The 26,617-nt window shown below is 39.7% G+C and overlaps 1 protein-coding gene across 2 annotated transcripts; it reads right to left on the bottom strand.

Moving 5' to 3' along the window:
- Window positions 1-6,016: 6,016 nt before the first annotated feature.
- Window positions 6,017-19,823, bottom strand: LOC145444862 (somatostatin receptor type 2-like). 2 transcript variants are annotated; one of them, XM_080322903.1, is made up of 8 exons: window positions 14,709-19,823; window positions 14,156-14,318; window positions 12,752-12,933; window positions 12,444-12,689; window positions 10,442-10,565; window positions 8,593-8,814; window positions 8,415-8,527; window positions 6,017-6,431 (listed from the first exon to the last, which is right to left on the bottom strand). In XM_080322903.1, exons 1-8 carry the CDS (start codon window positions 14,879-14,881, stop codon window positions 6,317-6,319), a joined length of 1,338 nt encoding a protein of 445 aa, XP_080179029.1. In that variant the 5' UTR covers window positions 14,882-19,823; the 3' UTR covers window positions 6,017-6,316. The 2 variants fall into 2 exon arrangements, with proteins under 2 accessions (XP_080179029.1, XP_080179030.1); XM_080322904.1 differs by having other exon boundaries at window positions 14,156-14,295; window positions 14,709-14,848.
- Window positions 19,824-26,617: the final 6,794 nt, after the last annotated feature.

The following is a 26,617-nucleotide window of genomic DNA, read 5'->3' as shown; positions in this document are numbered from 1 at the left end:
AATCCTAATACAAGCAAAGTATATTTCCTTCATAACGGATGCCTGACGTTAGCTAGGGACATTGGGTTAAAAGGACCAGCGGTTCGCTACAGTATGGAAGGTTATGACTGTTGATGAGAGAATTCTCCAATACGAAATTCAGACTACACACCGAGCAATAACCATAAAACAGAGGTGAATCGGGCCAAGCGCGGAAATAATTTCATTTCACTGGAGCGTCGCGCCCCGTTCAGATGCTTTTTCGCCACCCTAGGGGGGCGCCCCCAGTTTGAGAACCACTGGTTTAGCCTGTATTGTAATTTTCACAAAATTTTCTGTCGCTACCCAAGTATGGGAAACAGTTTAGCGTGACTGAATTATCTAGTTATAATGCAGCACGCATAGAACACCGATGTAAATAGGCTAATTATTACATGTGGTGACTGCTTACTAAGGCCTTAAGGCCCCTCGTCGTCATCCTGGTTCGTACCCGATTTTCACTCGTACGACGAATAAATGAATGAATAAATTATTATTTTAAGTTGTGATTGCCAGGTTTTCATGAAAATGTAATTGAGATTATAATTGAGCAGAATTTTGATCTAATTACAATTTCAATTACAATTACACAAAATAAAAATGCTTTAATTACAATTACAATTACAATTACATGAAAAAATGTAATTAATTACATTCAGCTCAATTACAAATTACAATTGATCCAACTCTGGTGTGAGCAAAGGTATGCCACCAAAGTGTCCTATATGGTGTGGACACCAGCAAATCTCACGGCTCAGTATAATTGGTCTACGTCACACTTTCCATTTAGTCAAAGGCAACTTTACGGCCATTTTTCACCGGCTTGCCGAGCGCTAAATTCGATAAAACGGGTATCGATGGAAAGATATGCTACTGTGCTGATTCCGAAATTCTAAATTTTATTTTGCTCATGGTCCTGGAACCTCCCAAAATCTGCTTCGAATTTTGCATTGTGATCGAATTTTGAAATTGTGACGCAACAATTCTGTCTGGCAAACCGAGAGTGTAGCTATAACAGAGTTGTTGTGTCACAATTCAAAACTTTATCACAATGCAAAATTCGAGGCTGGTTTAGGGGGGTTCTAGGACCATGAGCAGAATAAAATTTATATTTCCGTAATCAGTAAAGCAGCAGCTTTCCATTGATACCCTTTTTACCGAATTTAGCGCTCGACAAGCCGGTCAAAAATGCCCTTAAAATTGCCTTTGACCAAATGGAAAGTGTGACGTAGATCAATTTCACTGAGCTGTGAGATTTGCTCGTGTCCACTGTCCACATCCACACCATATAGGACGCTATGATGCCACGCATCGACCGGCTAGTGCAAAATAAGCAATGCAGCCATCGCATTTAATAAATATACTTTTGTTGTTTGTTGTTATTTCAATATGTTGTTCTTCTTGTGACTGGTGGTGAAAAAACAATTCCATGCATCCCATCAAGGCATCAACCCTGACTGGTGATGCCTAGTTTAATAGAACTTGTTAACACACCTAGCTTATGTCAAATACCTGATTATGACGTCATAAATGGTGGATGTAGGTGGTACGCGAGCACTGCATAAAACTTCAAAATGGTACGTGGGCGGAAAAAGGTTGGGAACCACTGGCCTAGGCCAAGGTGGGTGTCTGATTTCAAAGACTACTCCAAGTCGTTTCGACACCTTCCTGTCTTTTCCTTGTATTGCAGTTATGTGGTGTTTCGAAATGATGAAAATACTAATTAACAGCTAGATGATGATGCTGATGAGCTACATATAGAACCTATGAAAAAAGCTATAATTTTCGACAGGATAAGGTAGGTCTATTCTATTTGTCCTTGTTTTTTTTTATGAGATTTCAAAAAATTGGAAGCATGTAGATCAGGGGTGTCAAACATAGTACGACCCGCGGGCCGCATCCGGCCCGCCAGACCATTTCATCCAGCCCGCGAGGTCATTCTGAGTAAATTGAATATTTTTGTATTATACAGTACATTTCTAACAGTAGTAAATGTCGACACTACATTATGGGAAGGCAAAAAATAGCACATTCTGTTCAGAGTTTTCTGGGAAAATGGACCAAATAATATAGCTTTTCACAGAGGCGGAAACGACAATCCGAAACCGTTGCATGTAAAATACATGGAGAATATAATAGCTACATGAAGAATAGAATTCAAATATCTCTGGTCGCACTGCTGCTTGTATTACTCTGACCGAAAAGGCCCAGCCTCGGTCTTCAGAGAAATCGAATGGTGAATTGAGAATTGGGGATATAAAAATGATGAACAAAATATCAGCGCCCTCGTTTACAATATCTTACATTCCTAACCACGAATACGCAGGGCCAAACAACGGAGATCAAGGAGATCATTGAATTATTCCAGCTTATATCGTCGTCAGAGACACACTGTTTTAGTAGTTTATAAGTGTATTCTATCGACAAATCATCGCATTTTGTCGATTCCATTGTTTGCGAGCAATGGTGTTGCTAGAATAGAGCCCATATGATCCGTGATATATTATATAATTAGGGTTACCATATTTTGGAATCGGGAAAGGAGGACACTTTGACAAAATTTTCAAACTCAGGATTGTGGGGTACAGTCTTTCTTTCACATTATGCATTGGTTGACTAAAAATAAATAAGATCAACTTTCCGGCTCAACTCCAGAAATACAGTTTTTCTTTCACTATTTAAGTTGGTTGACTAAAAAAAGGTCATCACTTTCGTTCGAACCACGAATTTCCTATTTTTCATTTATGCTCATTCTCACTACAATCTGTCCCCTTTATTAGCTCTAAAAGCTGTAGAAGAGGACGAATTGCCAAAAAGGAAGACGTTTAGGCGTCCTCGGAGGACATTTTCAAAAGCCCGAAAAAGAAGGACAAATCCTCCTAAAGGAGGACGTATGGTAACCCTATATATAATACTATTTTGCATGGCGGTTGATAATAAAGCATTCCAGTAGAAAACAAAGGTATATGAATTCGTAGGTAACATTTTGGATTTGACTGGTCCGGCCCGCGGGTTATCAAAACTTTCGAATCCGGCCCGCGATCCGAGTTGATTGACACCCCTGATGTAGATTGTTGATTAAATTGGAAACACTATCACGCCTTTTACTCATGCTTAGTAAGTCTATATAGCCAGGGCCGATTCAGCACTTCGTCAGCCCTTCCCCCCAGTTTTTATCTGCGGGTGGCATTTGTCTTGTGAGGTTTAGATTGCCAGGACAGGGACAGGGTCATGCGGCACCAGCCACAGGTATAAGGTCACCGTATTTTGGAATCGGGAAAGGAGGACACTTATTCAAAATTTTCAGACATACAATACTGTAGTAAATGGTTGGTTGACTAAAAAAGGTCAACTTATCGTCTCCACTCCAGATATGCAGTTTTTCTTTCATATTTTCCTTCGGTTGACTAAAAAAAGGTCGTCGCTTACAGTCGAATTTCCTGTTTAGCGTCATTTATGTCATTTTTCACTCGAATCTATATCCATCATCTTAAGCTCTGAAAGCTGTCAAGGAGGACGAATTGCCAAAAAGGAAGACATTTAGGCGTCCTCGAAGGACATTTTCAAAAACCTAAAAAAGGAGGACCAATTCTCCTAAAAGAGGACGTATGGTAACCCTACTTTTAGGTGTCTATGAACATTAGGGCTCTTCAAAAATGACTTTTTTTCTCAAATCGTACTGGCTACTTGATAAAATTGTTAGGTTACCTAATTTAAGCCTACACACAAAATTTGGTTCAATTGCAGCCAGTAACCGCTTTGCTACAGAAGAAGAAAGTTTCTATTTATGATATAAAAATAAATAATAAAAAATTTGAAAATTTTCTGTTCACCTCATGGAAGTGTTCGGATGTCTATAGAAACGATGCTCACCAAATTTGGTTCAATTCCAACCAGTGGAAGCGGAGTTATTGCCGTCGAAAAATTTGGATTTGAATAAAATAGTATTTACGGTGACCGATTCTTTGTTTATTTATTATAATTGTGCTCACCGTAAATACTATTTTATTCAAATCCAAATTTTTCGACGGCCATAGCTACGCTTCCACTGGTTGGAATTGAACCAGATTTGGTGAGCATCGTTTCTATAGACATCCGAACACTTTCATGGGGTGAACAGAAAATTTTCAAATTTTTTATTATTTATTTTTATGTCATAAATAGAAACTTTCTTCTCCTGTAGCAAAGCGGTTACTGGCTGGAATTGAACCAAATTTTGTGTGTAGGCTTAAATGAGGTAACCTAACAATTTTATTAAGTAGCCAGTACGATTTGAGAAAAAAAAGTCATTTTTGAAGAGCCCTAATGAACATTGAACATTGGTTGGTGGATAATCCGAGAAATATCAACGAAAAACTCAAATAACTCCGCTTCTACTAGTTGGAATTGAGTCAAATTTGTTTTTCGTCGTCTTTGAAGACAACTCAACAATTTCATGGGGTTGACAGAAATATTTGATTTTTTTTTTATCTTCCCTAATAAATTAAAATTTGTAATTGGCTCTGCGGTGGCTTATACGTATTAGAATTGCACCAAATCTGGTGTGCAACGTTTTTTTTTTTTTTGGGGGGGGGGGGGGGGTAACCTGACAATTTAATCAGTGAATGGCTGGAATCCTGGAAAAAAAGTTAATTTTGAACAGACCTGTACAATAGTACATCGAATAGCCTATTTATTGACTACGTGTGGATCAATTTGCTGGTATAATATCACACTGTGTCATAGTCCTTGTACAAATCAAAAGTAATCGTTCTTTCACAAAGAAATCGATTAGATTCGTGAAATAATCGATTGCGATTACGAATGCTCGGAAATGCTGTAATCGTCGTAATCGATTACGATTACTAATCACGATTACCCCACGTCTGGTCAACACCACACATTATCATTAAAAAAAACGGGTAATTCGGGAGTCGAGCCGAAGCGACGATCTTTTTTTAGTGAGCACAGTACTATCAGTCGAAAAATTTCCAAAATACCAGCGTTCAGAATTTTTGCCAGTGTCCTCCTTTTCGGATCTCAAAATATGGTTACCCTACCGTCGGGGTACGCGTATGAAGCGCCAAACCAAGGGGTGGGAGTGGGAGATGCATTAGTCTAGCGTTTGTGAATTAATTGCGAAATCCCATGCTTTATTCGATACGGAAAGAGTGTGTTTGTTGTGAATCGTGTGCCGAAAAGGTGGTGGTGAAATGGTCCGTATCACAAGTTGTGTTGAAACCCCTCTGGGGGCCCAACACCAGGGTTTCGTGGCGGCTTGACATAGACCGGTAGCACGAATTTTTAATGAAATCTCACGGCGCACGAGCGCTAAAAGGTTAAGTAACAATGAAATAGATGGTCAAGGCAAGATAAACCAAGTTATTTTTGATGTGGTGTAACCCATGGCCAACTAAATCACGTGTAAGCGTGCGGCATTATTTTTTGTGTTCGCTAAAAAGGCCCATGGATTTGTAGCACTCGCAAGCCATGGTCTTCATCGCGGACCGGGAGGGAGCGTAGGTGCTGGGATCAGCTGAAATAACATTGACCTTAGGAAGAGCACCCGCGCCATAGTTGAAATCCCGATGAGGTGCTTGATATACTCAATTATACGTCATATGGAGCGGTAAGCCTACTAGAATACTCGACTCAAACGCTTATAATTGCTCGAATGGAAAGCGAATCTCGCAGCGTACTCGGTATGTCCGGCCTTAGGTATCAACTATATTTCTACAGTTTTATCAAACGGGATTTATGTTTATTCTATCAATAAGTAATTGCGTACGCTTAGTCACGACAGCGCAAAAGTTGTACAATGCGTTTTCTATAGTATAGCCTAAGCCTATATACTCCGCGACGCACATGTCAGATGTTATAGCCTACATACGTTTTTCATTTGTTCTCTCACACGTCTCATCAAAATCATACTGTGTAATATATGCAATATGCATGTGTCCGATTGCATTTATATTTGTCCCCGAGCGTGGTGCCTACCTGCTTACCTATACTACAAACATATATTTAACCATTCATTTATTTGCACTGATTTATTCCAAGACGCAATGTGGACACTGGACATATACTGGAGTGAACTATGTATATTTTATACGTTATATATAAATGTCTGCCGTCTGCATACATCAATTCCAACCAGCCCCGGACAATGACGATCGCTTCGGATCGTAGTGATTCTCGGAAAAAAGGGTTTCGACGGTTGGATATCACACCGCAGGATCGGTGCGTGCCGTTTTTTATAGTCTGGATGACTTTGCGGTGTTTATCCGGCTTGGGAACAGCACGAGGATGCTAACTTGCATCACAGACGAGCAGATCGATTTCTTGAACTCATGCTTGTAGTGGCCGTGGAATTTGTAGGTGTAGATCCCGTGAGTTTGGGCCATTTGCCCTTTCGTCGGCGAAGTCTAATTTGACTGCAAAAAAGTGAACAAAGTTCCATAATACTATACTGGTATATGCGCAGATCAATTAGAGTTAAATATTCTTCTACAGTCTTTCGCCGTATCCACCGGTATGAGTCAGCGACTTAGACAAGGTTATGCAAAAGAAGCCTTTTCCTTGCAGTATTATGAGTGATGTCATATTTTCGATTTTGTCACAATCTATTATCTATCTGCCTCAAATTTACCGCCGTATTATCGAAAATTATCACTTTCACTTATTAGCCAATTTAGCCCACTTAGCCCACGGCTGGAGTGCAGGCTAACAATAACTTGCATACCCGTGAGGGAGGGGGGAAAGAGATAGTGTAGAGGTATGATCCACTGTTGCAACAGAAATGGGTTGTGGGTTCGAGTCCGACTGAGGTCGATTACAGACTTCCTATATACCCAAGTGTTGGAGGTTTATCTAGGCTCCTCCTCGCCACGCGATCCGCGCAAGCGGTGTCTTAAAAAAGCCTGGAAGTGGACCGTGCTACTGTTCGGCAGATACGGAATCATGGTAAGGACAATCGGTCTGGTGTAGATGACCATTGTAGGCAGTCGACAAACGCCACGAATATCACAAACAAACAAACTTGTATAACCGTTGAACAGTGATGGTAAAACCTTTTAGCTCGAGGGCCGCGTTGGACATCTGAATCCATATTCGTGGGTCGCAAAATATAGTAAAATTAGGATTATAAGCCCAAACGAAATATTTTATTTGAAGTGACCGAAGACATGGAGATAATGTATATATGACTATATGTATTTATAACAAATATAATATTGATTTGATAATAGCGCACACGCATCAAAAAATGAACGAGATTTTATATAAGCTGTAGGTCTTCTTCAATAACTAATTTGTCAAATCAGGGATGGAATTTGGTTGTGCCGATTCTTAGAACAGAATGACAGTTTAAATACGTGAGCAGCGATCTGTTCATAGATTTGCATATGCTGCTTCTACTTTTGGTTCAACTTCAGGACACCCAATGCTGACTGCTGACAGCACGTTAACCGTTGCGTTTAAATACGCTTCAGAAAATGTCTTACTGTATAATACTATTTTCTTTTGAGAAGACGACATCAATTGAAGTTAGTGTTGTCTCAAACATCTAATTGAATCAGTGGCTTTATTTAGCTGCTCGTATATTTTGATCAATTGTGCCTATAATTGTTCGGTTTAATGTGGTGTTTCACATTGCAGCATAGGATTCATTATATAAGTCATACGAATGGCGTTACCTCCGACGTCGAAACAGAAATACTTTTTAGCCGATCTTTGTTGAAAGCAAAACATTAACTTCAACTTTTCACTTTTGAGATTGCTTTGAACAATACATTATGAATGAGTTGTGACCGTAGTTTTGAAGGAGTTATTGTACCTAACTGCACACATAGAGGGCGAATCTCCGTAACACACGCACGAATAGTATTATTTTTTGCTGGAGTTGCCAATTTAAAATCAAACTTGTGATTCGGTTTGAGTCATTTCCGTTTCGACTTTCTGCGATTTTTAACGACCGAAACGTTTCAAAGTATAGGTGGGTCCCGACCAAGATATCAGGCTATTGCGATGTGATAAATTCTATAGTATAGTAGTAGTAAAATCTATAGTAAGACAATAACTTATCAATACCATGATGTAATATATTGAAGAAAACTTATATCAAGTCGCTGCAGAAATTAGATTTTTACTACTCATTTTATCAATGTTTTGAAAAGGTTTATTAATGCTTTCGGAGGCCGCACAAAATGAAGTAGTTTGCCCACATCCGCCTTACAACATACAGTATAAGATATGGGGTAACCAAATTGATTCTATAAGCGTTTGCGTCCACAATTTCGACAGCGATCATGCTATATATAGGCCTACTGCGACGACGTCACGACCGTGACGTCATATGTCTTTTTCCTGCGGAGCAATCCCAATGGTCCGTTAATCTAAACTCTAAAGCCACAATTCACCTGATACGGCTTCGAAAATGCTTCCCGAAAAAATTGTAGATGAACGGATTTGACATCGAGTTGATAAATGCTAGAATGCGAATCGCTACAGCGATTCGGTTGCAGAGACTCTTCTGTTGAAAATAATGAAGTGTTGTATGTATAGCTAATTTTCGGTACTAAAACACTCATCGCCTACGTCCGCGTTCGATATGCCCACTGTTTTCGCAATATGCCACGAATGAAATGGCAACCAGCAGAGTATGAAACAGACCACCAGCAAACCGCAAACCATCGTCACGCGCTTGCCTTCATTCACTACCTTCCGCCGTTGCCCTCGTACCGACAAGAATTTCCCAGTATGGATTTCTTTCCGTTTCGTGACTTCGACAATGATAAAGCCATAACAAATAGATATAACCTGAAACACATAATCGTGCGAAATTGAAATGGCTGCTGCATTTGAGCGAGATAGTCTTTTAAGCCGAGAAGTGATAGTATCGTAATTTTACTGGACAAGATATGCATCACTTTAATCATTAGCTGGAAAGATAAGTCCCATTCGCATAACTTGCCGATGACACTCTGCAACTATCGAATCCAATTGAGCAATTTACATATATTTCGGGGATAGTCTATTTACTCTATTAGTACGCAGGAAATGATCCCGGTGATTTGACTATTTAGCTATGTAACAATGATGCAAATACATCTACACGACTTACTCATCATTTGCGAAATTCACCAGGCATAGTGAATAAGTACACCTATCGTGACTTATAAATTGATGAAATAATGTATTCAATATGGAGGGAATTTCAGTTGGATATTTGAATAGCCCATCAATTTAAGTGGGCCTATACTTCGCTGGGGCTGTCCCCTGTAAATACGTTCTTCCATCCGCCACACCTTATTACAGACATTGCATTTCTGGGCATAACATCGAGATTACTTTAATAACGCAACAATGGAGTAAGCATACTGTCCGTTAATGGTAGAAAAATTATGAATCATCTACTTTCAAAAATACTTGCAATCACACTATAATAAAACGATTTTGAATACGAAATGGTCAAAATGACAAAATGCAAACTCTCTCTAGGAGTAAGACTAGATGAAGACAAACAACCTGTATACGTTGGCCTAAGGACTTGAGGCAGGGAGGGGTCTTCAACTCTAAAGTGCTAAAGGGCCAATTTTACTACTTCTCACATGTCGCGAACTTCACTACCATATTGTTAAGATGGATAGTCTTATATCTTGCAAAGATTCGAATATTTTATTCCACAATACCACATTACTCTTATACGCAATGCATTGTACCATTTTGCATTGAACCAGAGGTGGGAACGAGTCCTGTAAATTGACCACGAGCCCCAACGTTGGTTGCAGCCCGATTTGAGCCGAAAAGTAGCGCAAATTATATGTCGATGGTTACTCGAGTAGTCATTCTGTTTGATTTGAGCAGGAATTATTTTCAATTCAAGCCTGAACCGTTCCGTTCTGGAGCCGAATTCTAGCTCCGCATTGAACCATGCCTGCTTAAAACACCTTTTATTAAATAAACTCTCCAGTCCCCATGCATAGTACGGAGACCATTTGTTAAGAATAAATATCTATAATGTATCTACGGGCGACAAATTAACCCGGTTTGGTCGATAACATTTTAAGAATTGACACGCTTTTTTGAAAAAATAACCGTGGCGGGCCGCGAGACCCGTGCCTCAAGGCATATCTTCTTCTTGAATAAATGGTAAGGAATTGTAGTGCTTTGAATTGACAGCCTATGAAGTAGACGTATATAGTCCGTAAAAGTGAACTACACAATTCATGGACAAGAATACGGCGAGTCGTATGTACAATACCCGAACAGCCATATGCAAACTCATGCGATTGTTGCTCATGATAACAGTATTCCAGTTCATTACCTTTTTTACGAGATTAATGTGCTGTGTGTACGAGATATAAATAGACTATATACGGCTACACTATATACCCATACCCAACCAATACGGAGAAAGAATGTGATGAAAATACCAGTCACTCACCAACAACGGCAGGAGGAACATTACAGAAAAATTGAAATAAGTGAATATTTTCCACCCCGGTCGAAAAGGATCGTAAGCACCACACGCTACACTGTCGGTGTCGGGTTCTGTACGTTTCCTGTAACTGTTAACAACATATTTCAAAGGAATATTCAAAAATCGCAACTGGTGTGCGTAAACCTCTATGCCTATACGCTATTTCGCCACGCAGCTTACAGGTGCTTTCAGCGAAGTGGACAAATTCGGTATATCGACTATAGGATTAATCTTCAGTTATGTTAAAGCATATCATAGCCCGCGCGTGTTAAGATCATCTCGAACAAAAAATCAACGATCGAGCCCGTGGCTCAAATAAATCATTATTTATTTGTTTTCGCGACATCTTAAACACCAGACCTAAAATTGGCCAATGACACAAGTGTATTTAACTTACCTGGGCCACACCCATTTACATAGTATTTAAAAATCAATACATGAAGGCATGTAAGTCCTGATATGTGCATGACTGAAATGCCGGTTCAGACATATAAATTCATTCTAATGTCAAATTAAGTTTCAAAGATCTCTCGGGGGCAGATAGGCGTCAGGCCCACCGTATATATAGTCTCGCGCAAACACATAAAATTCGATTATAAGTATTGTAAAACAATTCCTCGGTCCGTAAAAATAGCAGACCAACTAATGTAAAATCTGAGAAGACACGCATAGGGGTGAATTATATTTTATAAACTGACGTGGCTCTGTTTTAAAGCGATCAATACCTAATACATAAAGGGGTGACCGCGGTAAACTTGAAAGCTGTGATATTTATCAAAGCAGATGTCGTTCGATGGCAGTTTTCCATCAAAATGTAGCACTTCGAAACTTCTGTTGTCTGCTATACGTCTTAGTAATAAAAGTCAAGTCACGTTGCAGTGATTTCGCGGTCCACGCATTCGGCTGATTACTTTTACGCGTTACGCACGGGAGGCGTATACAGTTTTGGGAGGTGAGACCCTGAATAAAATTGAAGCTTATTGCTCGCAACTTGGAATGTATATCGAAATGATTATTATTTGCTGCCACACCAAGCCGCTTGTAGACTGCTGATCACTCAAGTCGTTCGTTGATAGTGAAGTATAAACATTAAACAAACATGGACAGGACAGGCTATTGGAAAATTATTCTACGTCATAATATGATATATAATTAAATATGAGATAGTCGTTTAAATGAAAACAGCTGTTTATGGAATGGGGTTTTGTGGAACACGAACAGATGAGATATATTACAAGAGTGCTACATCGATTATATCATACAATTTTTCAAAGACACGTAATTTAAGCAGGGATGAGACCAAAGTATAATACGGACGGATGAATTATAGGACTAATATAATAATGCCGCCATAATATGCATATCCAGCATATATTTCGAGGATAGAGGACGGTTTATACATGCTTGAAAACATAAGCACATACGTATACTTTTATAAGAAGTAAAAATGCTTACATGTCACAATTAATTCAACAATTAGACACAGAATGTCAATATATGTGTTAGATTTATGTAAGGAAATATCCAGAATAAGTGTGTCCGCAACTCAACAGTGATGAATCGGCTAATGATCGTCACTCTTCCCAGTCAAAACGTTTAAGTGTGATTACGGGACACGACGATAAATATTGTAATTACTTTTTTGCAACGATTCTGAATTCAATCACGAAATACTACTATTATTAGATGGATTGAGTGAAGTGGTCCTTGATCGAACCATATTCTCCCACTATACGGTTGTGATTTTTGGGTGGGCTATATAGCAGACAATTATAACATTATTTATATCATTCCTTGTTATACATTGTCATATCGTACTATACTCTCCTCGTCGCTTATCATATTGTGTGTACGCTCTGACGCTATCAATATGCTCCCGGGCACACACGAACGTATATGACTAATCCATCATAATAATAATCAATGAAATGAGTATGAGAGTATATAGTTTACAAAAATTCCTCACGGTGAAGTTGTTCGATATACATCGCCAGATGACATTCCGCCGATTTCATGCGGTGCAGGATATGCATTTCTGAGTTCGTAATGTTGATACGCATTCACCAGAATACTGTTATCCGCATCAGTCAAGGGCTCATTGGAACCTCCATACAGACATTGTGGGGGAGTGAACGAGCGGTTTGAACATTCTCGCGACTCCGTTTTGGGATTCAATCGGCAAAATGCGTCAATGTCTCTCGGGAAATTGAAACTGCAAACAAGCAAATCGGAACATGAATTTCGCAATATCGAATTGAATGACAATAATTTTACCTGCATCCACAATTAGGATGAAATCCTGCTTTATCACTGTACAAAACAACCGGTGTACAAAGAGCAAGTGAAATTACCCATATTGCTGCGGTGACCCAATAGCAGAACGCCGGGGTTCGGAAAAGACCAACCCTGGGAGACAGTGGATGGCAAACAGCAGTGTATCGGTCAAATGCCATGACCTTGAAACAAAACCTTGAAACGATAAATCTGTACGAAATGAAAACTTGGAAATAGCCTGTCTTATTACCGTCGTATAGTGCGAGATTCATTTCATTAATGTTAAAATATGTCCTAAATGTCTTTATTGTCTTGTATTCAATTCTTGTAAATTTGATCCCTCCGCGAGGATACTCTTTTTATTAGCGATATCAATAAACCTGTTACCTAATTAAATCTCACTATACGCATCAATTGTCACCCCCATTATGCCATCATACTTAAATGGTCACGTTCAGTCGATTTTTCATACTTTATCCTACAATTTTGTTGTAGTACTAGATCACTCCATAAGTTTTTTATTGTACAGACTCTATATACTATAGAGCAGGGGTGGCCAACCTGCGGGCGCATAGAAGAAAATTTGTGCGTCCCTGGAGACGTAGTTCAATTACCATGTGTTGGCGACGGTCGGCGAACATGCAATTTGAATATACGAATTGACTCCCGATTTCTTGATAGATTTTAATTAATCTTGAAATTTTCTTCGCGCTGGACGCGATTCAATGGGACTTGATTTTTCGATTTTGATATTGTAGGGCCTTTGCGATTAGAGTCCCACATTACAGATTCGAACAGCAGAGGAAAATGATGCGCCCCATGTAGAAATACCAACTCGGAGTCGTGTACGCCTCACTATACCGACAATCCTGATGGGAGATCAAGAAATAGCAGCATGCAACAAAGTGACTAATAACAATTGGCCCACCCGAAGATGCATCATCATCTATAACTTGCCCTAAATTTTCGAAAACACCTCCTCCATCAACTCTACCGGTGAATCTGATCACATCCATGGGCTGATAAAGGATAAATGTTTGATGGTAATATGTAAAACTACTAATATTAATCACTAAATTCATTAGTAAGTCTGAAAAAATTTTGCGCTTCGCGCGACAATCTCCAGTACCATAACAGGACCCGTGACCACTCGCGACTTCGGTGTGTATAGCAAGCCTAAACGAATGAATAGATTAGTCCGGAGTTCACTAGAAATAGTCATAGACACTCTAACATGGGCATTTGGCGTCCATAGCTAGTTCATTACGACTATATATATGTCATGGAATGCGGCCGTAGGCTACATCAGTAGTCGAAATGTGGCCGTGAATAGCAAAAAGGTTGGCCACCCCTGCTATAGAGCGTCAGTAAAATGGGATGAAGGTTTTATCATTAAGTTCTTACCATGAGGAACAGTACAGAGGCATAGTAGTTTAAATAGAGAAGAGCTTGAACTCCTCGACAAGTGGAAACGGAATAATCCCACGAACCGCGAATCATTTCCAGGACTTTGAATGGAATCGTGTTGAGGAACAAGAAGTCCGCTAAGGATAATTGAAGGAGATACCTTGAGAAGAATAAATTTGAAGCTTGGGAGGAAGCAAAATGAGTACACAAAGGCGGTCAACTAAGATACATTGAAAGGAATCACGACATATTTTACCAGATCTCTACAATGGCGCGGCGTGCGAATCAAGTCATCAACACTTATCCGGCCTTTACACCCACCCCACCATCCCGGTATAATGAGTCAAATACACTCTTACTTCTGATGAAATATCACATAAATGACGCGAAATGATCAAACTATCAAAAATAGTCACCTATCAAAAACTTACTGCATACCGATATGATAGAGATTCTTGGAGGTACAGAACTTCAATATACAATTGAATGGTATATTCAACGGATATGATAATGAATAACCACGATAAATTAACATTACAGTGTTTCTTACCAGTGAGGAATCTTCTTGTATTCTTTCAGAAATGTAATGACAAATATGACGAGTATGTTTCCGATAAAGCCAACAATATAAATTATCACTTCAAGCACCACGATCACAGTCACTGTGCTATCGCCCGCGACAGTGTCACCGTCCGCGGACGCACTCGGGTCATCCGTCACCATCACCACTACAACGGATAAATCTGTACTAAAGCATGAGCGGAGTTAACTTGATACGACTTCGCTTGAACATCCTGTACAGTAATCTCTTTAGTAAAAGTGTATCTATATCAAAATACATTACAATACATATAAACTGATGTACCTTTGAATGTAGATTAGCCTAAATTTACGTTCGGAAATCTTTTCTAATTTGATATTCGCGGCCGAGCGCATGAGTTACAGAAGGGACAACCAGATGTTATGGTGGAAATATTGTTAAGCCCTGCAAAATTTTAGAGCTAGTTTTGCAAGTATGGATCGATTTAACATTATTAGGATCGAATTGATATGGGCTTTGGTTAGCATAGAATAGAATCAGTTTACAATAATTTCCGAACACTGTTCCCAGCAGCTACACAGAATTACTGATCACCAACAAATTGTCATTAATCTTTATATATACCAGAAATTTATTGTCGCTGTTATTTCAAAGCAATGTATGGGCGCTACTTGATATAATACATGCTTGCTCGTACTGCCACTTACTATTCGTAAGCCTGTACACTATTTTTCGATTGGTTATTACATCGTATATATTCGTCATGTGGAATTTCCAACACAGAGACTAATGAGTGTGAATTTATGTTCATTCAAATTCCACCTTTCCTTTTTCTAGCGTAGCTGCTGCTCGTAGAAATGTCGTTTATCATGATACAGGCAGCATGAGAGGTGGAAGGTCAACCTTGGGTATTTTTAACGAAAGCGAAAGCCGCTCTTGGCGGCCATGCCTTTGAACTATCTGATTATCTTATCGTATGAAGGATTTTGGTTTACCTCAGAATATAGTCAACAATTCAAAAAATTCTTGTCGTTACCGTTTACAATTTATATTACTTCCGCATATCGCATTTTGCTCGCTGCCATTGGTCTTGCGTCACAGATACACTCAATCGAGCCTGTTTATTATAATAACATCGAACGGAGGGGTTGGTTTGATGGATAAAAACCAAAGGTGGTTAGTAATAAAGTACTTCTACCTTTTCGGAGTGCTCCAATAGGTTTTTCCTACTTTTACTTCAGTGACTATTAGAGGTGGTTCTGTGTGCGAACCTCGGAAATTCGGAGGCTCGCGTTCGCAAACCAACATCGGTAGGTTTGTTTTGTTTTTCGTTTGTTTGTGGTATTCGTGGTGTTTCTCGGCTGCTATGGTCATTTACACCAGGCCAATGTGCTTCATTTTAATTCTGTAGCTGCCGACTTGTAGCACGGCCCACTTCAAGGCTTTTATAAGACACCGCTTACGCGGATGAAATGGCCAGGAGGAGCTTAGATAAACCGCCAACACTTGAGTAAGAATTCTGGAGTCGACATCGGTCGGACTCGAACCCGCAACCCATAGGCGCTACCTCGCCACAACCTTGGTAGGTTCTGCACTGTGAACCTTATTCCGGGACTACGATATCGTATAGGCCCCGCTTATTCCTTTATTACAATTTTTCACGTCATTAAAACATCTTGGATTGAAATTCTTTCTATTTAAACTTCTGACGACTCACTGCATGGTGCTGGCAGCGAGTAAAGAAATTCAGCACTAAACGAGCATCCACTGCCCTTCTCAATATTCGCTTTGTTACAAAAATTTGCTCAACATTTTCGGCTTTCCGTTTGTGAATATTTAGTGACTATCTGCTTTGAGCTTGACCCGCAATAACAATCATTTTATCAATGATTCACGTCAATGAAATTGATATTATAAAGAATGCTTAGTTGTCTAATATAAAAAGTATATAGCAGACGTACGGGATCTATCTTGCTTTGATATGTTTAATGTATCATATTAACCAAACAAGCCCGATTGGGGTGTTGGCTATACTGTATAACTTAATTTGAGGTAATCTGAAGCAAGTATAGAAACCGGTATTTTACTCTTATCAATACTAATGTAGCATCAGTCTGACGCCTTGAGAATACACTGTTCGGTTTAGCCTCTAGAGTCTAGACCGTTAAGGCGTAAGTTATAGTAAGTTAAAATTCCATTGCAAGACCTCGTCCAAATTTCTGGCAAAGCGACGGAAAATATTGATTTTATGTAAGTATTATAGCATTTGATTGCTCCAGTTGATACAGTTGTCAGCATTGTGGCATAATGTGGCCGTTAGGTATCATGAACATTAATGTCGCACGGTACGGAAATGTAGGGTAAGAATTAGCATTATCCCGTCACATGACGTCATAGGTTCGTGTTCACTGTTCACGTTCGCGATCACATAGAACCTTTCAAAAAGGTTTGCGTTCATACGAACCAGAACCTTTCAGAGTTTCACATCATCCCTGAATATGTTGTTAGACTACTTCCACTTCTACTTATCAGTTTTCATTTTTTGAGCAAAACTAGGTCTTTTGGAAAGCGCTTCTTGAACTTACGCGCATAGAAATTTACGATGTTCCTTTTACTTCTACCAGAGTACCAACGATTACCGCTTTGGCACCTCTGAGAAAATGATGACATCTTGTGTGTGTATGTTTGTGTTTGTTTGTTTTTGAGTACTTTTTACACACCTAATTTGATTGTTATTAATGTTCCGCTTGACTGACGACACAATAAAGTCTCTCTCATACATCAGCCTGTGACATGTCATTTACCCATATGAAAATATTAAATTTATTGGTACAGCTGTTGAGAAAGTTGTCAATGCTCATTGCTCATATTGCGCAATTATTAGAAGAAGATATAATTGGTTTAACGAATATCATCAACAATTCGTCGGATTTCAATACAATCACTGACTGACTGACTGATTTCCCAAAATGCGATGTCTACCGTTAATATGTAGGAGACTGGTTCCACCTGCGGAGCATAAAATATTGGATTTTAACTGAGTGTGAACTGATTAGTGATGACCACCAGCCGGCTCGGGCTATGGCTATATAGGGCCTCTTCGGATAGGTACGAACAATAAATCAGTGTTTATACGTCGTTGGATTGCGATGAGATTTTGATTGATGTTGTATCTAGTGCAGGGGTTCAACACCCGCGGCCCGCAGACGTCTATTTTGCGGCCCGCGACATATTTCATTATAAACGTAATTGCTACTGGCATGATATTGTTACATATTAATTTAGCTACTTAGCTGTCTTATCGCACCGTCTCTGTCTCGTTTGATTACCCATTCTTTGATGTGTTCTGGTTTCTTGATATATGCTCGAGTGTAGATTGTTATTGTTTGGAATCGGTATTAGGCTGGACTCTGGTTCAAGGAACGGGAAATTAAACGACGCGAAATGAGTTTGTAACTCTGCGTGCAACAATCAATTTGCTTTCTCAGATATAATTGGAAAACCGATGAGACATGTTTGTCGAAGAACAGTTTTCGTAGCGAAGCGTAGACGGTTGGAATTATACCACGACACTTTCTTCTGAAGTTATTCGTATCGCCTGATGTTTGAAAAATTATTGCTAGCTAGCTGTCAATCCTACCAGTCCATATTTCGAGGCATTGTTAAAATTGTCGACGGTGTTACAGAGACGCATAGTTCAAAATTGCTAGGAATACACATGAAATTTGCCAGAGAAGGTGTGATTTCAATAGAACTTCAACATTCTCTGCGAATACTCGCTGCTTCCGAAACTTAACAGCAAGGACAACATCACCTGACAAATTTTTAAGCTACAGTTGTTTGATTCAATCATGACCAGAAGAGTAACAGCAATTTCAGTCGATTGTTCATCGCATGTTCTGAAATACCTTGCTGCGTAGACTACTTTAGCCTAGCATCGGACAAATCCACTGACTCTAGACATTACATAGCTAATTATCTGGGTGCTTTTTATCAGAGTGGAAATGCTGGCAGGGCAAACGCGAGGAAGGACCAGCGAAAAACATCAACTTAACAAAGCTGACTTCTATCTGTATGACTGCTGGTGCAGGGCTCCAGCAATGGAATGAAAGGAGTAGGGTTGATTGGTTTGTTCAGAAATGACCCTGAAACGCCAGACTTAGTCTCATAACACTGAGGGCTCAAAGTGATCATGGCCTCTGCAACGAAAAAGTAACCGTAATTTTAGGCACTACTTGCTTGCTCACGCATTGAAACAGAGAGTTCCGTTCTCTGGTGGAATGGTTTGAAGGTGCACACTGCACCGACTTGGCAACTAATGCAATGCACGCTCAATGACGGAATATGGGCCTACTTGCGTCGCTGGAAGATAATATTCTCACAAAAAAAAAACTGCAAACTTACGAACTCTGTCCATTATTGCTTTAGAATGCACGAAAATGTACTAAACGCCCGTATACGACTGGTAAATACTATACAGTAGCCTAAATTTAATAGTAGCTCACAAATACCTGGAAATAATGTTCTGCGGCCCGCAGCGTCTTTTGCTGTTAAATTGCGGCCCGTTATACAAGGGAAGTTCAGAAGCCCTGATCTAGTGTAATAGGGTTGGTTTGTCGCTGATAAATTGCTATATTGCACTGTCAATAGAAATATGTGTAGACAAAAGTGTAGGCTAGGTATAAACTGTAATGATATGACAATAATATGCCGTTTTTCGAACTTTTTTTAGCGAAATTCAACTATTGAATAAAATCCACTTTCGTGATTAGGTGGATGGCATTTATGGTTGCCCGACATATGAGCATGCGACACAATGGAAAACGACAGTTCAGCATGGAACACATCAGCATGCGTCACTTCAGCATGTTCTGTATAACCCAAAAACTTACCCTAACCCGAAACATAGCCTAACCTAACCTAACCTAGCCTAACCTAACCTAAAGCCTAACCCTAACCCAATCATAAATCCAACCCTAACCCAACCATAAATCCAACCCTAACCTACCCCTAACCCGTAATTTAACCCACATGCTCAATTGCTCATGTGTCGCATGCCAAATTGTCGCATGCCGAAGTCTCGCATGCTGTAATGTCGTATGCTCATATGTCCACGGACCGGCATTTATATCGCAATTGTTGCCCATATGAGCATTAGGGCTCTTCAAAAATGACTTTTTTTCTCAAATCGTACTGGCTACTTGATAAAATTGTTAGGTTACCTAATTTAAGCCTACACACAAAATTTGGTTCAATTCTAGCCAGTAACCGCTTTGCCACAGGAGAAGAAAGTTTCTATTTATTATATAAAAATGAATAATGAAAAATTTGAAAATTTTCTGTTCACCCCATGAAAGTGTAAGGCTGTCTATAGAAACGATGCTCACCAAATTTGGTTCAATTCCAACCAGTGAAAGCGGAGCTATTGCCGTCGGAAAATTTTGATTTGAATAAAATAGTATTTACGGTGAGCACAACTATAATAAATAAACAAAGAATCGGTGACCGGCTTAAATTAGGTAACCTAACAATTTTATCGAGTAGCCAGTACGATTAGAGAAAAAAAGTCATTTTTCAAGAGCCCTAATGAGCATAGCCGTTTATACAATTATGCTGATGTACCTGTTACTTATTTCGTTATCTGTTTTGGTGACATGACCGAAGCAAATCATCTCTCTTGTCATATATATACTTAACGATGAACTTCTGGTCTTTCATGAAATTTTCTTGATTTACCCATACTTGCCTCATACTAAAACAAACGTCACCACAGTTAATCCTGGCGATAGACACAGTCCAGAACAGAAGCGCATTCTGTCTAAAACCACCATACTAAATTAATCTTCAAGTTACATGAATACTAAACCTGATAAAGAATCACAGTATTCAAACCAAATCATAATAAAACGTCTTATCATTGACAAATTGCGAACAGTTAAAAAACTATCGTCTTCGCGGTGGAATGTTTTTCACGCCTCTTTACTCAGTTACCGCGTCGTCTAGTCGAAAAGTAATCTCAATGACAGTACGGAATTCTGGATATCAATCAATATTTAGTTACTATAATTACATTATTACAAAAAGATCGGGACACATATCAAATTGAACATTGCCTGAAAAAGTTGCACTTGACTGACTTCCCTGGAGTTTTGCAATTGCAAGACAAACAATGACGGCGAGCATCGGTACATAATATTATTGATATTCTTAATAGTTATGAGTCGACGTCAAATTGACAACATATCCATTGTTAATCATCAAATAGATATCGACGAAATGAGGGTGATAAAGACGAGTAATCATACAGTTCGGTGTCATTGCAGTGCCAAACATAATTATCAGTAATTAGTCCGACGAGCACACGGCAAGGGTAGGCTATACCACAGCACCCATTTGAGCATCGCGTGATGTGCATTTTACCTGCAGAATTATAAGAAATCAATCGCAAGTCAAAATAATAACTAAGCTATTTCACTCCATTGCGTTTTCGCTCCTAAGCCAACTTGCCCCGTCCTCTCGTTATGCAATCCATCACCGCATGACCTCCAAGCATTCCTATATAGGCACAGCATTGTTATGATCGTTTTCTTGCTTTCGTCGCTCTGCGTATACGATCATGGAACTCATTTGTCTTTATGCAGTTCGGTAAGCACGAAACAAACCTAAAATCACAGGAAGGCAGCGCGATGTACCAGCTCAAATGAGACATATTTTTGAGACAGATAACCCGCGATAACACGAAATTTACCAAGCAGGAGCCCATAAATTAACAACCGCGATGATAAAAAATTGGCCCGATGGCATTCCTTTTCTGATTTCTAAGGTAGCGCAGTAGCTGTTATCGAAGATGTGTGGCTTCGTGATGAGTTAAAGAAATTCTCAAAACATCTATTGCCACTGCGACATATATGAAGCAACCCCATTCCCCATGAAGATATATCATCGTGCTTCACTACGAAAAATTTATCAGTGTCTGAATCAATGATGTCATCACAACTAATAAATGTGTATTGTATACTCTATAAGTTGAGGGTCCATTCTCAAACTAACTTCTGCAGCGCTTCAACGGGCGATATCTATGATGGGTTAAGAAAGGATTGAGCTCATAAACGCTACTACCGTGTAAGGCAGGGGTCGTCAACTGAAAACAGGTCTCCGGCCGCTTTTCAAATTTCGTAGAGGCAGCGAGCCGCATACGAATTCAATATCGAGATAAAGTAGGACGCACACTCGCACACCACGTCAACACAACGTTTACGTCAACACAACGCTATGCTCTCTATCATGGGCGACGAACATAGTATCCACAAAAGAAATAATGCAACAAAAAATATCATAATCAGCACTTTCTTTCTATTTTCAACTGGTGCGCTACCTGACAACACTTTTCTGTGACTTACGCATTGATATTAAGGTTGGCTAGACAGTAGACACGCTATACTTGCTGGGAAACTATCTTCTCGTAAAGCTTGATTTAGTCGGAGAGGCCCCGCAAGTTGTCTTCGAAGCGTCGAGTTCTTGGCAGTATCTGGGCCATGGCATATCAAGGGAATATGCCTATTGCCGATTCATACCAGCTGACTCTTCCTCAATAGAATGCTATTACCATCGCCGAAGCCGTATCTGCTATAGTGAGGAATAGCAATGTTGGGCACTGGAGAATATAGCTTTGTAACTCTAAATCTCGTCACAGACCCACAAATATGACCTCGCGGGTCGCCTGTTGGGTGACCCCTGCACTAGGTTCAAATAATACTGATCGACACTCTCCGACAAACACGCTAACAGATGCTCAATGCTCATGCTCATCTGAAATGGGCCTCTCCATCACAGGCAGGACCGAAACAGCACTTTGTCAGCCCCCTAAAATGTTGATATTGGGGCCCCCATAGGGTGATAGATCGAACTTCTGGGGGCTTCGCTTCGCCCTCAGACCCCCATCACGTTGTTTGTTTTGCCGCCACCAGCGAGATTTGATGTACTGTTTTAGTGGGTCAGCATATTTCGCCTAAACTAAACGCGCAAGCCCGAAAATTTTCAATAATTCATGATTGGATCGGTCGAAATGATCGGGAATTGCATATATATTGCTATCAATTTTTTATCATCTCTGCTCACGTAATCAGATTTACCAGTTGAGTTGAGGGAGTGTATTTGAAACTGTAGGGTCCGTAAATAATAATTAGGCCTAAACATCTTGGGGCGGGCGGACACGTTGGTATGACTTTGTTACATGGTGTTATTTCGTTACCTCCTGTCTGATATGTCAAAAGATATTGAAATCGCCCAAACGTACTAAACCAAAAGACGCACACGATTTCAAATTGATATTTCTCCACTGGCAAATAATTTTTCCTTGCGGTATGGCATTTGTCTTGTAGGGTTTAGATTGTCAGGACAGTATCATTAGGCGCTAGCTAGGGTTGCTTTTAAAACAAAAATCAATTTAAAACAAACATGTTTAAAACAAGGCCCTTGTTTAAAACATGTTTTTTTCTATTTTTATCCATGTCGTCACGAATAGTTATTGTGACGTCACAGTGGATTTGCATTGACAATTGAAAGTGTAGGGCAGTGGTTCCCAACCTTTTTCGACCCACCGCCCCCTTTTCAAGCTCAACACCGATCACCGCCCGCCAAATTTTGTGTACCGAAAATTGGGCATACAAACTGCAATCACCGGTGGGTTGACTAGAAAAAAAGGTCAACTTTATGGCTCGAAGCCTAATTTGACACTTTTGTAACTAAATTTCCGTGGGTTGACTAAAAAAAAAGGTCAGCTGCTTTGACGCGTCATCGACCCCCTATCGCCCCCTTTGTCCGTTTTCGCCCCCCTATCGCCCCCTTCGTCATTTTCACCCCCCTAGAACGCCAAATCGCCCCCTAGGGGGCGATATCGCCCACGATATCACCCACTGGTGTAGGGTAAATATGGCTCCTTCGACCAAAAGGGCTTCCGATCACTGTAGTAAACAGACCAAAAATATCTTAATCCGGAACTACATCGTTATGCAGCATTTTTACGGTCGGCGGTCATCATCATCAGAACACCCATTCAGTAGCCTGCCAATGGTCTATATCTACGTGCAAAAACTGTTGAACTGACGACGATTTCCATGGTTCCAGCCGCCCCACATCGTTTACGGCGATTATTTTGGGTGCAAATCGTCCGAAGACTCATACTACATGTTTTTTCAGACGTAGCCTATTTACACAAGTATGGAATAATTAGACAACGTTTGAAAAACACAAACAATTTTTTTTCTTCTCAGAAACGCATTTGTTTAAAACACTGTTTAAAACATGTTTTAAACAAAGTATTTGAAAAAACCGTTTGTTTCAAATCCAACCAGCGCCAGCCAATTAGGCGCATAATGCCTTTGGACATTAGGGCTCTTCAAAAATGAATTTTTTTCTCAAGTCGTTCTGGCTACTTGATAAAATTGTTAGGTTACCTAATTTAAGCCTACACATAAAATTTGGTTCAATTCCAGCCAGTAACCGCTTTGCTACAGGAGAAGTAAGTTTCTATTTATTATTTAAAAATAAATAATAAAAAATTTGAAAATTTTCTGTTCACCCCATGAAAGTGTTAGGCTGTCTATAGGAACGATGCTCACCAAATTTGGTTCAATTCCAACCAGTGGAAGCGGAGTTATTGCCGTCGAAAAATTTCGATTTGAATAAAATAGTATTTACGGTGACCGATTCTTTGTTTATTTATTATAGTTGTGCTCACCGTACCACCTACAATCTCTATAGTACCATTGTCTGTTGTTTTTACAGCGGCCTATCTGATGTCAGACTAGTGCAACGAACGCAGTGGTGACAAATAGCGATGTCGGCAGAATTCGTCAGATGCCTTGATCTAGCCGTTACGATTCGCAAATTTCTTCGTCTTCGAGTCATATAAAATAAACTAAGTCAATGACTTTGGTCGAGTCACGCGTAATGACTCGAGTACAAGTCGAGTCAACCCAAATATTGACTCGAGTCGAGTCGAGTCATTTTCCCATTTCAAGAAAATGACTCGAGTCAAGTCGAGTCACAAAAAAATCGTGACTCGAGTCTGACTCGAGTCGAGTCATGACTCGATTCATTACAACCCTGATTCTCGGCTCCCCGTCCCCCGCGTGTCGTATTGCCTTACGGCGACAAAAAAAGCCCAGAAAAAAGATCCGATAACGAAAGAAAAAGAGCAACAAATAGCTTCTAAAAAGAACCAACGAAGAAGACTGTGACATCGGGCATTAGGTCAAGGCCAGTTCAAGAGACCCAACTGGTTGGTCCTTCGGCATCCCCTATTTGTTCATTGCATCGCATTGTGTATCGGGTACATCGTCTGTGTCTTGGGCAGATGAAAATATAATATGTCGATTGATTGATTTGGATTTGTACACACTCCACATAGGAGGACACTACGGTTTAATACATATCAGTATAGGTGATGCGCGAGTAGCTCACCTACTGTGGGTTGGTTATCTATAGCAGAGATGAGCATGGATTAGGATTAGGAAAACCGGATTTGTTGAATTTTGGTGGATTAGGATTTGAGATTTTTTTTCTCGATGGATTGTAGCGGCCAGAATCCAGACAAATTTGGAACGTGACGCGTTTCAGAGCAACATGACAAAATTAACAAAAACCTCTGCAAACTTTTACGATGATTTCGAAGCCCGACTCAGACACAAGATAAAATTCATCCTGTATTGGTATTTGAAAAATAGCAAACGTTTTATCTGATTATACTGCTCTTCCAAATTAGAGCAGAACTGGAATAAAAGCTATCGTAGATATTTTTTTTTCGGATTAGATCAGAATTGTCAAGCGTAACAGACTTGAATATCGGCGGGTGTAAGCAAACGTTAAACGTTTGTAAGTGGACCTTTGCAGAGTAACGAAGTACTTCTACTTATTGAAGTACTCAAATAGTTTTCCACTACTTCTGGTACTTACTCAAGTAGATCTGATTTTTTCTACTTCTTCTTCGTAATATTTTGTGATCTACTTACTTACTTTTCGCTATTTTCAGTTTGTCAAGTAGAAGTAGTTTAATACCCCAATACGAAATATACCCTTAGGAATTTCGGGGATGTTTTCACGGAGTACCAACATTTAATATTCATAAAAGTTAGATGAAGCCCAGAAATTTTGTTGCACAGTACACAGCACAATAGTTATGGAGCGACAAATATGTGTTCACGAAAGTATCAGTGAATATAATTTATGTATACCGGATTGCATGGTTCCGCTCACACCGCATTGTCACCCATATCAAATATTTCATCACAGTAAATATGGCCCACCAGAACGTTTGAAACTACCGTTTCGCAATCTAGCAATTATACCTATCATTTCGTAATCTACCAGCCCATGACGTGTCTTGCTAATCTGGAAAATCCGGCTTTTTTTAACGTTACATCTGTTTTAGCAGACCACCTTTGAAGGTTTATGGACAAAAGACATGAAATATATATTCTGCTTTTTAAAAGTTGCAGCCTATTTGTATTTCAATTCCGAGTATCATACTTTGAGTTCTTTTGTATGCAGAACATACACGTTGAAGCATAAAAACAAGTGTAGAAATGCTTCTATTTTTCGCAAATGAATCTACTCTGAATATAACTCCTACGATCCACAATATTTGTTATTTACGTATACCAATCGCGCAAAGTGTTGAAAACGTATCCGATACAACTTCTTCGTATTGCTCTTGGCCTAAATTTGGGGCCTTATAATATGGGGTGCCGGGTAGGGCGCCATGCCATGATATTCTCTAAAACGGGATTTTCTAGTAAACAAAGGGTTAAAGTGTCGCATTTTCATATAAATACCCTAATTTGCAGCATCACATGATGCAAAAGAATGCAATATTCTGTCGAAAATTGATTCCTACTGGGACGCATCAATCAAGCTCT

This window comes from Botryllus schlosseri, chromosome 8 (genome assembly GCF_051294905.1).
Source record: "Botryllus schlosseri isolate E-star chromosome 8, Bs_hap1, whole genome shotgun sequence".
NCBI lineage: Eukaryota > Metazoa > Chordata > Ascidiacea > Stolidobranchia > Styelidae > Botryllus > Botryllus schlosseri.
This window is presented reverse-complemented; position numbering and strand designations above follow the sequence as displayed.

Coding starts and splice junctions, on each gene's coding strand:
- LOC145444862 (XM_080322903.1), bottom strand. CDS start 14,881: ATGGTGACGGATGACCCGAGTGCGTCCGCGGACGGTGACACTGTCGCG. Junction 14,319..14,708: donor TACAAGAAGATTCCTCACTG/GTAAGAAACACT, acceptor ATTCTTCTCAAG/GTATCTCCTTCAATTATCCT. Junction 12,690..12,751: donor CATCCTAATTGTGGATGCAG/GTAAAATTATTG, acceptor GCTTGTTTGCAG/TTTCAATTTCCCGAGAGACA.